The following is a 14,975-nucleotide window of genomic DNA, read 5'->3' as shown; positions in this document are numbered from 1 at the left end:
ACATAGATGTAAAACTACTGCAGGAGGTAGTGAAGTAATAATGTTACCACTCAAAGACAGAGGGGATGTTTTAACTGAAAACGATAACTTTAGCATTATATGGTTCAGCTAATCAGTTATTTATTGAGATATCATATAATACCTAAGAACATCCTCTATTGTAAGACATTAAATACTTGAAGAACTGAGCAGAAAGCAAAAGCAGTGAGTACACAACAGTACCACGTTTCCCCTTAGCCTTATACTACAAATACCACAATAAAACCATTCATGAGCGAGAGTAGAACTGTCATGTGCAAATATGTGCTGTAGTACGTGAACCAAGCCTGTTTTTAGGATGGGAATGGACAAGGAGGCAGAGATGCTGACAGTGACGAGTGCAATAGGGATTCCCAGGTGCAGCAGGAAGGAGAATCAGCCTCTTCTTGCCCGTGGATAAACCACACTCGAGGCAACACTGAACAGATGTTCCTACCTGACGGGCAGCCGGGCCCTCGGAGCCAACAGCAGTTCTGGGGGGCCAGTGAGGTTCATCTCCCCAGCCTGAACGGACACCTGGGACACAGCCTGTTGAGAGATTTCAAAGCACATTTTGAAACGACATACGTATTTATGCATATAGAACAATAGCTGTATTTGTATTTTTGAGTGAATATTTGGAAGAGAAAACACATCGTAAATAACATCATGTCAGTGACGGGGAGGACTGAAAGCCCCACTTTATGCAGCATTTGGTATCTAAAGTCCCAGTCCTCACACCAGTCCCAAAGTTACTCCACTGGAGAAACTGGTGGTGCTGCTTCCTTGTCAACCCATCCAAGCTGAATGTGACGCTTTCCCACCCTGAGCCGCCTCCTTTCTCACAATGGAATCCACAGACCCTGGAGAAACCCAACTACTCTTTCTTCCTGCTCTTTCTGTCCCTTAGTAGCATTTATCTGGTAAAGCCATATTTTCACAGTAGCTTCACAAATATGAAATTGTGTAAGCATTTGGCCAGACACAATAGTACAGTGCACACAGGGACCTGACATTAATGCTAAAGCTCTTGAAAACTATTATTTAACTTTCTTTTTGTGATCCTCAGACTCTTAATGTTTGCATTTTTTCCATACTGGGAGAGGGAAAGAGGTACCAATGAGATAAGACCACTGTTAGCAGGTGATATATTAGCTTTAATGTACTGTACTTCATTGCGACCCTTATGGCAATAATGTAAACAGAGCAAAATCTGTAAGAAAGACTTTATTTGGAGAGGTCACTTCTGCCAACTCTGCAACAGGAATAGAGCTGGAAGACATAAATCTTCAGCTGTCAACACACTAAAAGAATTCAATTCAGAGCTTGATCTTAACTAGATAAAGCCTGAAGTCAATAATTATTCTTTTCTTGTTGCACTGGTACAGTTTTCCAGTGTGTACACTTGCCATATGAAGTTGTCTCAAGGCAAACGGTAGCAATGTTATAAATTCATTCCAAAGAACAAAGCCAACTAGATAGGTAATTTAATTTTCAATAAAAGCTCTACACTGTATATTAAAAGTTTCAACTGCTCTCAAAAGATGGCTGTACTCAGAAAGATGGCTTTAAAAGTTTGGTGCTTTCGGTCCCTCAAAGATTTGTAGAACTTATTTTCAGTTTGTAAGTATCAAGAGAGCTCGTATGAGTGTGAGTTGCTTTGCATTTTAAAAAACAAGCATGGTCAGCCTTTCAAGCAAGCCTTTGTCATATATATATATCTCAAGCTGGATCCCCTTTTGGTTGAGACACCACTTTAGGTAGAGATTCTCTTTGTGTGCTAATTAGAGCACAAGCCAACAGACTTGGATTCCACTGCAAGACTACGATACCTCACCGAGAGCAAACTTCTGTCACCAATGGAAGAACTGCTTTAAAAAATGTGTATTGAGTGTGTGCCATCTCTTCCCATCACTTTCCACAGTGGAACCACATGTCAAGGAGCAGTTCTTGTTAGATGAAGCGTATGAGGAACTCGATCTCGAGCAGCGCGTTAGCAGCAGAAAACAGACACACAGCCTCCATGTGCTTACTTCATCAGGAAAGAAGGCAGCACCTTGATAGCAACAGATGCCAGGACCAGATAAACCTGTTAACAATAACGCACCCAACAAACCTCACCACTGAAAACACTGGTGCCACAAAGGCTCTTCTTGGAAGGTTGAAAATAGCCAAGCCATGAGCAGATGTTGGGTTGTGAATTAACTAGACCCTCTTTTCTTTCTGCTCAGTCCATGACAGAACTTGCTACTCACATCTCAGAACCGTTGGCTATTTAAAGCCTCCTTTGCAGTGTACACAAGTCTGCATAAACTATGTTATTTCTTTATTTCTGGGCTTTTGGTTACTGTTATCCTTGCTGTAGTGAGGTTACGTGCATACTTGTCCTCTATCTCCACTTTCTTGCGAAACAGATTTCACAGTAATGACAAACACTAATGTTATCAACACAAATCTCATGTTTCTGTTGACTGATTCACAGGTGTTAAACTACAAAGAACCATTTTTTGATCACAGTATCACAGTATGTTTGGGATTGGAAGGGACCTCAAAAGATCATCTAGTCCAATCCTCCTGCCGGAGCAGGAACGCCTAGGTGAGGTCGCACAGGAACATGTCCAGGTGGGTCTTGAATGTCTCCAGCGAAGGAGACTCCACAACCCCCCTGGGCAGCCTGGGCCAGTGTCTGTTACCCTCACTGAGAAGAAGTTTTTTCTCAAATTTAAGTGGAACCTCTTGTGTTCCAGCTTGATCCCATTACCCCTTGTCCTATCATTGTTTGTCACTGAGAAGAGCCTGGCTCCATCCTTGTGGCACTCACCCTTTATACATTTATAAACATTAATGAGGTCACCCCTCAGTCTCCTCTTGTCCAGCTCCAGAGCCCCAGCTCCCTCAGCCTTTCCTCACACGGGAGATGCTCCACTCCCTTCACCATCTTTGTTGCCCTGCGCTGGACTCTCTCCAGCAGTTCCCTGTCCTGCTGGAACTGAGGGGCCCAGAACTGGACACAATATTCTAGATGGGGTCTCACTAGGGCGGAGCAGAAGACTTGAAGAAGTTGAAGAAGTTGAAGACTTGATCAACGAGTCTCACATCATACTGGGAATTAGGTTTGTTCAGTAACACAGCACAAGGTTGGTAAAGGCGCAGCTACATTCCAAAATCAGTAAGAGGTTCTTATAAAAAGATGGCAACCAACAGCTTTGTTTTCCACTAAAGACCAGACCAGCAAAAAGTGTCTTGAAGATGGTTAATGGGGTTATTACAGATATTAGGGGTCTCAGACCTTCAGCAAAGGTCTTCAAGAACAGATTTTAAAACACAGCACAAATGTTTCAAGGCATGTTCATTCCCATGCCAGAAAATAATGGTTCAGCCTTGTGAGGTGCCTGACAGCCCCACATTTTCATCATTCCACAAGATGAAACTTCTGTGAAGAATTAAGAAGATGAAGCTGGAGTTTGGAGTCCATAACTGCAATCACAGCTTGCTTACCTTTTTATTCCACAGCAGGAATTTCAGCGTCACAGCCCCATCCTGCACAGCATCCCCTGGTTTGATTTGAAGCCATATAGTGCTCCCACATATCACAGATTATCACATGCTCAAGTCAGTAAACACGAAGCCAGATACATTTAAAGTCTTACATGATCAGGGAAAACATGAATCATAACATCGAAATGATAACTGAGCTCTCTGAGAATGATATTAGAGCTCCTGTCATGTAACAATCACTACACTACACTACAATCACTACAAATGCATTTCATACCTCAGGATTTAATTAGAAGATCAGTAAATTTAAACAGATCATCTGCTGCCCAACTAGCAGAATGACAGCAAAGCAACAACGCACAAGACACCATTAGAAGACAATGATCCGACACACACAAAAATTCTCAATCTCTTGTTAGTATATTAAAGACTGATTGTTGTTTTTTCGATAGTAGCAGAATTAATGACACTGACTCTCCAAATCTGACTCAGATACAGCTGAGTGTGTAACAGATTCAGAGTGAGAGAACTGCAGTTTTCATTTAGGAAACAGGACTAAACGGCAAAAAGGTGTGGTAGAAACAAAAGCCAAGAAATCATACGCATTTAAGAACAGTGGAAGTTTTCTAACTTATTTACATAGGGATAATTTGAATTAGGCAGTTTTTCTTAGTGTTGCAACAAGCATGTTCTTCAAATTAGGACTGAAGCAGAAAAGGGGGACCCTATTTAATAAGAGCCCTCTGCAAACAACTGGAACCCAAATGGCAGAAAGAGTCTGATATTCACTGAGAGACAGCTCTCACATGAGGTAAACGTGTACGTGTAACAGTAAAAAGACACAGTACATACCAGTAACGTTTTCTACACTGTAAACATGCACAGTCTTCTCAATTCAGCAGTCAGTATGGATATATATCAGCCCCAACAACTAAGACACTGGAATCAGCCCTGGTTCTTATAGAGAACAGGGAATATGAGAAATTCTCTATTTTTTTCTTTAATTTTTGAAAATGTTGATTTCATAAAAACATGAAGTCTGGGGAAAAAAAAAGCACGTTGACACTTTTGGACAGAGATGTGAAAGTACTGGTTTCTGGACAGAAAAAGAGAGAGGGGGATACAGAATAGACTGAAACCCATCCAAGCAGCTGTTTTCACATCCAATGGCACAGCCCTGAGCAGCAACCACAGCAAACCCACCAGCCCTCTTGCTCTGTTTCCTGCGACCCAGAAAACCTGGATTTGCAGATCTTAAAAAAACTGCACCAGATCTGTTTTCTAACTAAACTCTGGTTAGTTTTGCATTGCATTTGAGCTAAAACACAAACCGTTTTTCTGCAGCAAAACTGAGCACATCCAAGAGTAGATGATACCACCTAGCCCAGTAAGACAGCTTTAAAAGTATTCACGGGCCATCATTGACCATAAAAGGGCCCGAAATCACCTTAATTCTCCCTGGTAGGCTCAGAGTCCTGTTCTTAAGAGAAGAAGTAAATTTACAGGTAGTACGAAACTCCAAATATCTCACTCTTAGAAAAGCTATACAGCAAAAAGCATCATCTTCTACTTGGAAAAAACAATCTTATTAAACAATAACCAACATGAGAAATCTCAGAACTAGATAAATTTAGAGAATAAGAAGTCTACACAAACAACTGGAGAAAATCCTGAATGCAGGGTATATTTGGAGTATTAAACAGCCACCAACACTAACACTACACTTGAAGGAAATAAATAAAAGCTAGTAATAAGAAATACACATGGTATCTACTCAAATTAGGACTGAAACAGCTTGGTTTACTCAAGGGAAAGTATCTTTATCTGAAACTTTCTTTTAATGACAAAGTTAAAAGTCAAAAGGTATGTCTGAAGTTCCAGCTTACAGTGCTGTATCCCCTGAGGGCATGAGCTTTTCCAAAGACAGGAAAGGCATCCCAAGCCTGGAGCGGGAGGTCAGGGAGCAGGAGCACGGGCTGCACCGCTCGCCCTCCCTGCCTGGCCAACAATAAACCCTCTTCCAACAGGGTTCAGTGGAAGTTCAGGTCTCACCAAGCTAACAAACAGTCAGATGTAAGGAAACCTGGGGGTGCAAGGGACGCTCAGTCTACAAATGCAGGAAACGCCTCATCGAGTGCTCTCACAACAATTTTAATTACCATATTTAAAAATTGAACATTTTTAGCAACGCTTCCAGGATCACATGAGCATTTCTGACAGCCAGAATGAGTTTAAAAAGCCATTGCACTATTTTTAGCTTTAAAAATCAGCACTTTCATAAATATTCCCAAACCAATTAGTCTGCATTACAAAGTAAAGGTGTTTACCTTTAGTTACAGCAACAAATGCAACAGCAGACGTTGCATACAGAAGATTCCCCAAGACCATGAAGCTCAGGAAACACAGTAAAGGTCCTTTTCAGTAATAATATAACCAAGCACAGGTTAAAATATGATAACCTAATAAGTTTTTAAAGTGTTTTAGACTTAAAATCAGCATGCAGGTTCCCCCATTTGGCCTTAAATCCATAATGGGCTTAATCAAAGCTGTGGCCCTAAAGCCCTACCTTAAGAAAACAGTTATTTTAGCCTAATTTTGCACCTTGTAAGTAATAAAGGTACCTCGAGGCCAGGAACACACTGACAAGTGAAATATGTAACAAGTTACCAGCAGAAACATGTTCTTAAAATTTTTAACTGAGGAAAAGCATTAAAATCAAAGGCTCTGAATAGCTCAAACATTATGCATTGTAAAATATCACCTTTCAATGAGTTACACAAAACTCTCAGTCATTCCAATATCAGATATCCCAACAAACGTGGTGTCAATATCTGCGTGTCATCTGCTTAGCTAACCTTTTACTACCAAACTAGCGTCTTTCTGCCCACATGGCTTCACGTAACACCCAAACCCAAGTCTAGAAATATAGTTAGGAACGGTTTAGCATTGCAAAAGCATGCGTAACAACACCTCAAAACAATTTCAGATTACTTTACTTCCCTTTTTTCTTTCTAAATAAGTGCAATGATGCATCAAACATATAGTTTTAAAACCAATGACAGAAAATTCAGTTGTTCGGTATGATCTTAAACACCACTGAGCTTCTCCAAAAGAGAAGATATTGATCAGACGTGCAAGTTGTCATGCTTAAACAAGTCTCTTTATAAATACAACTACATTACCTCCATTCAAAAATTCCTTACCATCTAACATCTCCAAACTATGATCACCATCAATACATCAAGGATGGAAACCAATGCAAAGCAAGTTAACAAAACAGCGCTAAACTGAAGGAAAATATAATACTGTTTGTTACATTTCTTGCTTTTCCAGAGGTCTGCTTGTTTTAAACCACTCTGCCTCCACAAAACATGGTATTTTTCAACAGCTTACAATAGTTCCATTTCACTTACTGATTAAACCACATCATCCTCTCAACTATTCCGAATGAAATTCATTTGAAATGGATAATTGATGCAATTGTGCAGTATCTACAGATGCAATTAATCACTTGCTAAAGCTGATTTTCAGGCAAGCAACAAATAAGAAAGAATCATCCAGCTTCTTTCAATGCTACCAATTGAAACATATTCTCCTGGACTGGTAACGATATTTTTCAACATTAAAATAGCTGTACATCTTCAGATATTTTTAATACTATACAAGTGGATTCATGTTTAATTAGCACAGCACAAAGAAAAGCCATAATATAGTACGGCTTTTAACAACCACACGGCAGTTTCAGGAACCACAACAGCAACATCTTCCCCTCTCAACTACCAATGGATTTGCATCTGAGCAGGATTATTAATTTGAGCTATCAGCAACGCAAGTAAGTACAGAAACAGGTGTTTCCAAGCTAAAAACTGTGATTTCTTTTGTACCATCCACTCGGAGACAAAAATCTGTGTTCAAAGGAAGAACACAACCTTTGGACATTTGAGTTACTATGGAAGTTATTTGTAAGCATTCCCATGGCAACAAGCAGCATTTTAAAAGTTCACTATCATTAGCTCTACAAATGCACACTAATCCCTTCTCTTGGTTGGAAACCACCATTGGGCAATTAACGCTGCAAAAACAGGGAAAGAAATTCATATTTCTACAAGTAAACCCACCAATTTTTCTCACACCAAGAGAACATCAGCATTATCTTCCTGAGCCTGACTCACTTCTTTATGCCTCCCAAGATCTTTAATTAACAGAACCTTTTACAAGAGATCTGCAAAGTACACACCTGTATTTTGCCCCTCTTCTTATTTGTGCAAAGAGGTACTGGTTGTACTCCTTTAGAAAAGAAGAAAAATAGCTCTGAAACCACTACATCTTACATCAGGGTGATTTCTTCATGAAACTATTACTCGGTGAACATCTGAATCTTATCTAGACAGTCTTACGTATGACACCACATCACCATTTCCCCCAGAAAAAGAATCTGGATTTTATTCACACCACCCAAAACTACTAACTCTGAACACTTAAAAAACCCCACACCCACTAACACATAATACAGAACAAAATAAAAGCTTTACAAATATAATTGCACTACCAAATCAAAACTTTCTGCTTTTGCTACACACCAACACGCCCTCAATATTATCTGAAAGGTTTCTAAAGAATGTGTATTATCTAAAAGCTGAATGTACAAATGATATTTTAGCCTTGCATTTTTATTCTTTGAAATGAATTCTTTTTCGAATTTAGTTGTCTTTTTCACCCAAATGGAAATCATTTAAATCTTAATCACCGCAGCCAATGGCAGTGGGAGTGAACAATGGTTTCCAAAATTTTAAAACCACACCCATTTTCAAGGGAGAAAAAGGGACTTTGCTAACGATTGTATCTGATACTTGGCTGCTGTCTGCACAAACAGAGTGCATAACGTGATGCCTCCAACAAGCTGGGTCTGTCACCATCAATCCATGGTTCTGTTGATTCGGTAACAGCAAGGAAAAACAAATAGTCAGTGTCCGTTGGCCTGGTAAGCATCACGCACAGCCTGCCAGAGCCGAGCTTAAGCTTTGTCTTGGATCAGAAATCGCAACTCACTGCTTTGGAAATCAAACAGCAACTTCAGTAAGATGCTGTCATGGCAGAAGAATTCTTTTATCTCAATTTAGAAGTCACTGTCATAGCCTCATTTAGGTCAAGACGACAGTCACTTCAGTAACTAACACCAGCTGAGCCTTTGAGAAAAGACAGAGCTGATTCCATTTCCCACATCTTCTCAGACACTTGTTTTTGTGACACACCATGAATGAGTGACAGCCTGAGCCATTCCCTGTACCAGGGGATCACCCTCACATCCCAAGACGCCCTCGACCCAGCAGTGCTGGCCCAGCTCTCCTCTGCTCCTCCTGAGCTGCCTTTGCCACTCACACTGCATTACACCAGGTTTTCCTCAGTGTGCAACATACATTAGTAATTACTAGTTATGTTACCACTATTCCTCATATGGGATTGGATTATCATAGTGAAGAAACAGCACTGATTAATCAATTAGCATGGATTCATTAGAGGAGAGATGAAAGATAGGGCAATGTAATTGTGTTTACTGAACAATGGATGACAGTGTGCTTAAAGCCCAGGATTTCTAATAATACACAGCCACCTAGCACAATATATACATAACATCATGAATATTTAGAACATTCTCACTGCAGAACTCGAGATGTGACTCCGTTTATGCAAGTAATGCTGGGACCTGAGGAATGTGTAAAAAGCACACGACAGATGCTGAAGTCAGAGGAATGTTTTAGCTTTCACTAAATCTTTGTAGAACAACTACATCACTTCCTATTGCTCAGTATGCACAGGTGCGTTTGCACAATATAGCGGCCAACAGTGTCAACAGTCAAAGAAAAAGTCACCAAGCCACGGGAAGCAGAAGAATATGACAAAAAACAGCTTGCTTTTCTACTTAAACACGACAGAGCCCACTCGCTATGAAATAAAAAAGCACATAGAGAAGCTTAGAAGGTTTTTCTCCAGGTGTCCAAGATGCACACCCTTCACCGCTTGCCCTTGTCAAAGGCTGGACACTGAACATGAATACCAAAGGCCCATCTCGTGTTTCAATATGTGTGTTTCAATATGTGATCCCCTTTAGGCACCAAAGCAATGGCCAAACAGCCCTTCTCCGTGGGATGCTGGTACACAGACCAGCCAGTAGCGCATGTGGATATCAAGAGATGAGACAAGAATAAATTTCTTGAAAATATGGAGCAGTCGAGAGGTATGGAAACACAGCTTCTGCTGCACTCTGTTTAAAGGGATGAAGACTAAACAAGAATGCAAAAGGTTACACAGGACATGCTTTGCTAAAAAACTAAGGTAGAGAACATGCCTACCATATTCCATGAAATCAGAAATCTTCACATAAATCACAGCTTAGGGTCTCATGAGAGACCCAATCTATGGCATGACAAGGACCTGAATGCTCTCAGAGACCTGCTCATCCAGCCTCTTCCCAAGACAATTCCACAACGTGCCAAGGAATCACAGTCTGTGATTAGTGTGGAGCTCCCTCAGCTTGGAATGCAGCCCTTGAACACCAGATACTAAAGATTACATTGTCTGTTCAGATTAAAGGCACTTTCATTCCTGCTAGGAGTTAAGTATCCCCCCCCAACTCTGTGGGCTCAAAATTTATTTACTTTTCAGAAGATTCAGGCCTTGAGTTAGTTAAAGGCTTATCAGCTTGCTTCAGTCTAAATGGCTTACTGGTAACAGTCTGAGCATCATCCTGTCCACACCTCATCTTTAACTATTTTCTCCATACTTTAAGAGATGTTAAATTCTCAAAACATTTTAAAATGTTTTTATTATATATATATATATATATTCATATAAATGTGTGTGTACATATATATATATATATGAGTTGCAGGTGAAGCTCTTCCAAAATTGTATCTGGTCACAAAGACACTACAGAAGCCTCACAACATACCTTAGTACAAGAAGGAATTACTAGTCTTAGCAATCCTACTCTCTCCTTGGGCATTCACCAAACCAAACCATCAACCTCTTTCTCAACAAAACCTTCCCAACCCTGTGGCCACCGAACCACTGTGATGACCTAAGAAAAGGAAAAAGAAAACCACAACACAAATTGTTCTTGCCAGGCCTCTATCTGACAGGTAAATCCCAGACTAGAGATGGTCCTGAAGTTCTCTTCTGGCATACTTTAAACCTAACTCTAACAAAGAACTTGTCAGAGGAAAACCAGGTCATCAGTCTTGAAGATGTTTCTAAGGGACCATTAGAACATCTCAACCTAGAGAGCATCAAACAAGTGAATAAGGGTTAAAATGTTGACTGAAGCTCTTCAAGGAATTGAGTGTTGCCTGCATCCAAAAGGAAAAAAACACACTGCCCTACATAAAGCCCTTGATCTTGATCCCAATTCTCAATGGAAATTAAGGCAACTCTGTAGCATTTTAATTCTGTGCAACTGTATACAAAATCTTATTTTAGGATCTGAAATTGCAGGCACAGTGATACCCTGAATATATGAGTGGATATTATTAATAAATCTGAGTTGACTCCTGTGAGCCAAGACATGACTATCACTGGCTTATCTTAAACCTAGCAGGCAATTTAAACTAGAGACGGATCACCTGAGAGTATATTGTTATTTCCAACAAATCCTTATGAATCATAATGGTATTTTCAACCTCTCCTAGGATTTGTAAAAGTCATCAGAAAATAACCTTTCATAAAATGATTTGGTTTCCTGTTAATTATTAACTACATCTTGAAATAACAGCACTGGTTTGTAAATAATTTGATGGTACTAAAAATGGCAGTGGAAGAAAACAGGATTTATCACATGGTAGAAAGTGGGGTGAGCAAAATATCTTAAGGATGTATCAGCATATTCATTGGGAATAAAACAGAACAGCAATAATAAAGCCATATAGATGAGTTAAGCTCAGGATATTATACCAAGCACAGCTTTACCTACAGATCAGATTATGAAGGAGACAATCTTTTGCTGTTATACCTCTCGTCACAACCATGATTTCTTTTACCATTTAAAGAAAGTAAGCAAAGGAAATGACATGGCCTAACTTCATTTTCACACTATAAAGTCATGTTTATTGACAGAAATTGCTTCTTTAAGGCTGCAGGTGGACTTAATTGCACTACAGTTGTGAACTAACAGCAGTGTCTTTAATTCCAAGAACAAAGGTCAGAGAACACATTGCTGTCGCTTAGGTGAGCACAACAGGGTGACACAAACGAACGAGTAATTCTCCAAAAGACAGAAAACAGCATGAGTTATCAATTCTCTTATTTCTTGCATGTGTCCCTGGACAAACATGCCTGTTTCAATCCAACACCTGTTTCTTTGCCTTGGAGAAAAACAGGAGAAAAGTGTGCCAAGAGAAGCGCTGGTAATAAATGGTCTCCCAGTAGAAATTCCCCATTTTTTTGTTTATTCTCATTTTTAAATAAGCATTCTCTCTTATAGAAATTATTTCCTAGAAACAAAATATCCTAGAGACATGTTTAGTACGTTTGCCACAAAGGGGAGGGAAAGAGCTAACCTATCTCCTTGCCTGGCTTTACGGAGCTCCATCATCTCCTAAGCACAGAAGATGCTCAACCTGGTTTCTGATACATAGAAAACCTCCACGCTGGGACAAAACAGCTCCCCTGTTTCCAGTCCTTCAGAACTCAGATGCCAAAAGCATAGCACCAAAAAGCAAAGCAAATCAAATCGCAAACTGCATTTAGTATGTGTCAATTCCATACCTAACCACTGCTCCTTTCACAGCCAGGTCTGAAGCAAAGCAAATCACACCGGAGCACTCCAGGTTACAAACTACTCTTCACAATAATTAACCCAGCGAGACACAAGGATGCTGCTCATGGTTGCAGATACGGCGCTTTTATCTCAGTATTCTATTCCGTTCTAAAGATATCTAAAAACATTTTGAGTAGATATAAAAGGCAATGTTTTCCTTCTTCTTTTCAGGCCAAGAAACTCCAAATTTACACTCTTTGTATTCAGAGGATACTCAATCATGTTCAGCAAGACTGGACAACTGAAAGCTTTGTTTTACAAACCTGTAGTTTCAGCTGCACCGCTATGTCCAAGACTGCCATTTTATTATGGTTCACTAAATGAAAGTATCTAATTAGCATCATAGTCCATAACTGCCTCAGACTGAGCTGTTTGCTCCATTACCTGAGTCAGTTTGTTTTGGATAATAACGCAAAATAGAAGAAGGTGAAGCAAACTGTAATGAAAAGCTGTTTCATGAGCCGACCCAGAGGCAACACAGTGATGATGCTCTTGGAAATGATGTGGCTAAGAGATCTGTTTTATACATAAAACACGAGTAGTCTATTAAAAAAAAATTCTTTGTGCAAGTGACAAGACCATCCAGACCTCTCCCCTGACTTCTCGAATAGAATAAATCTCTCCTGCACTTAATGCTTCCCAAACTGCAAATCACCCTTCTTCAGATTTATTTTTAACAATTCTGCCCTATTTTAAAGCTACTACCTGGGAGGGCTGAGGTCACTTAAGACTGTGCTTGTGACAGAAAGCGAAGAAGGTGACAAAGGCACAAAGGAGTGGCAAGGTTCAGTATATCTGAGTAAAGACAGGCATGGCAAGTATTTCCTTAACTTACAACTTCCTTGATTTTAAGAAATCTGAGCGACCTTAACAGTAAGTTTAAGTTTTTATGTATGTGAATTATTTAGGTTTTAAGACTTCAGTATAATATGCTCAGATACAAAGCACAGTGCAGTTTTATTTACCAGTTAAATATTTCAAGTATTATTACTTATAAATAAACCCACCATGAATTATCCAGGTCTGATTTATAATTAGAAATACTCCACAAGCAGGAATGATGGAACACCGGCAGCATGTTGGGGGGAACAAGGTGGGTCATTATTTTTAGTTTATTTTTTTGTCTGCCTCTAAGATGACAAGATTACCTACACCAACTTTGCTGAATTTATTATTTACAAAAGCAAATTCATAAAATATTTTGTAAAGTTTCTTATGCTACCACATAGAAAAGCAAGGCTTTTTTTGCCGACTTTATAAAACCCCAAAGCACTGCAAGCTGCTAGACTTTGCTTGCATCTTTCTTATATTGAGCATGACTAAGTGTATTTAATGGCTCCAGATCACTATAATGCAGTTCTAGGTACTCAGACGTAAAGATGTTAGTGATTCTTCTAAGATAAAAAAAGGTGGAAATAGCTTCAATGGGTAACTTTGTGCAGGAAAGAACAAGGTAGGCTTCCTAAAGAAAGGCGACTCATTCAGAGGTGAGCATTACCAAACTCAAAAGCAACCAAAGGAAACATTCACTGCTTTCTTCTGCGAATAAGCCTACATGTCTAGGACCCTGAAACACATGACATCCTGCAGGTATGAGTGATACACCCCAGATAAAGCATCTCCCATGAGAAAAGAAGATCATGGAGGTAATGCCATTTTTCCAAGTATCTGTGCATAATCACAGAATCACAGACTGTCAGGGGTTGGAAGGGACCTCGAAAGCTCATCCAGCCCAATCCTCCTGCCGGAGCAGGAACACCCAGATGAGGTTACACAGGAAGGTGTCCAGGTGGGTTGGAATGTCTGCACAGAAGGAGACTCCACAGCCTCCCTGGGCAGCCTGGGCCAGGCTCTGCCACCCTCACCAGGAAGAAGTTTCTTCTCAGACTTAAGTGGAACCTCCTGTGTTCCAGTTTGAACCCATTACCCCTTGACCTACTGTTGGTTGTCACCAAGAGCCTGGCTCCATCCTTCTGACACTCACCCGTTATATATCTGTAAACATTAATGAGGTCACCCCTCAGTCTCCCCTTCTCCAGCTCCAGAGCCCCAGCTCCCTCAGCCTTTCCTCACACGGGAGATGCTCCACTCCCTTCAGCATCTTTGTTGCCCTGTGCTGGACTCTCTCCAGCAGTTCCCTGTCCTGCTGGAACTGAGGGGCCACAACTGGACACAATATTCCAGATGTGGTCTCCCCAGGGCAGAGTAGAGGGGCAGGAGAATCTCTCTGACCTACTGACCACGCCCTTCTAACCCACCCCAGGTACCACTGGCTTCCTGGCCACAAGGGCCCAGTGCTGGCTCATGGTCACCCTGCTGTCCCCAGGACCCCCAGGTCCCTTTCCCCTACGCTGCTCTCTAATAGGTCATTCCCCAACTTATACTGGAACCTGGGGTTGTTCCTGCCCAGATGACAGACTCTACACTTGCACTTGTTATATTTCATTAAATTTTTCCCTGCCCAACTCTCCAGCCTGTCCAGGTCTCGCTGGATGGTGGCACAGCCTCTGGCGTGTCATGCAGGGCTTTAAATTTCAGCAAAAACCAAAGCCCGGTGAATGTGGCTTAATATTTTAATAGGAGGTACTGGATGCATGAAACAAAACGGTGCAATAACATGATCACACTGATCTGTGTGGTTATATCG

At 40.6% G+C, this 14,975-nt stretch overlaps 1 protein-coding gene across 1 annotated transcript in view; it reads right to left on the bottom strand.

Annotated features, from left to right (window-relative positions):
• PARD3B (par-3 family cell polarity regulator beta) overlaps nt 1-14,975 on the bottom strand; it is a gene marked incomplete at both ends in the record, with an annotated part of 357,354 nt that overhangs the window by 211,960 nt on the left and 130,419 nt on the right. The window contains one exon of the mRNA XM_080346605.1: nt 476-567. Coding sequence (XP_080202731.1) covers nt 476-567 — 92 coding nt within the window. The remainder of the gene's footprint in view (nt 1-475; nt 568-14,975) is intronic.

This window comes from Nesoenas mayeri (genome assembly GCF_963082525.1).
Source record: "Nesoenas mayeri genome assembly, chromosome: 6".
NCBI lineage: Eukaryota > Metazoa > Chordata > Aves > Columbiformes > Columbidae > Nesoenas > Nesoenas mayeri.
Note: the sequence above shows the minus strand (reverse complement) of the source record. Positions and strands in the feature narration are given on the sequence as shown.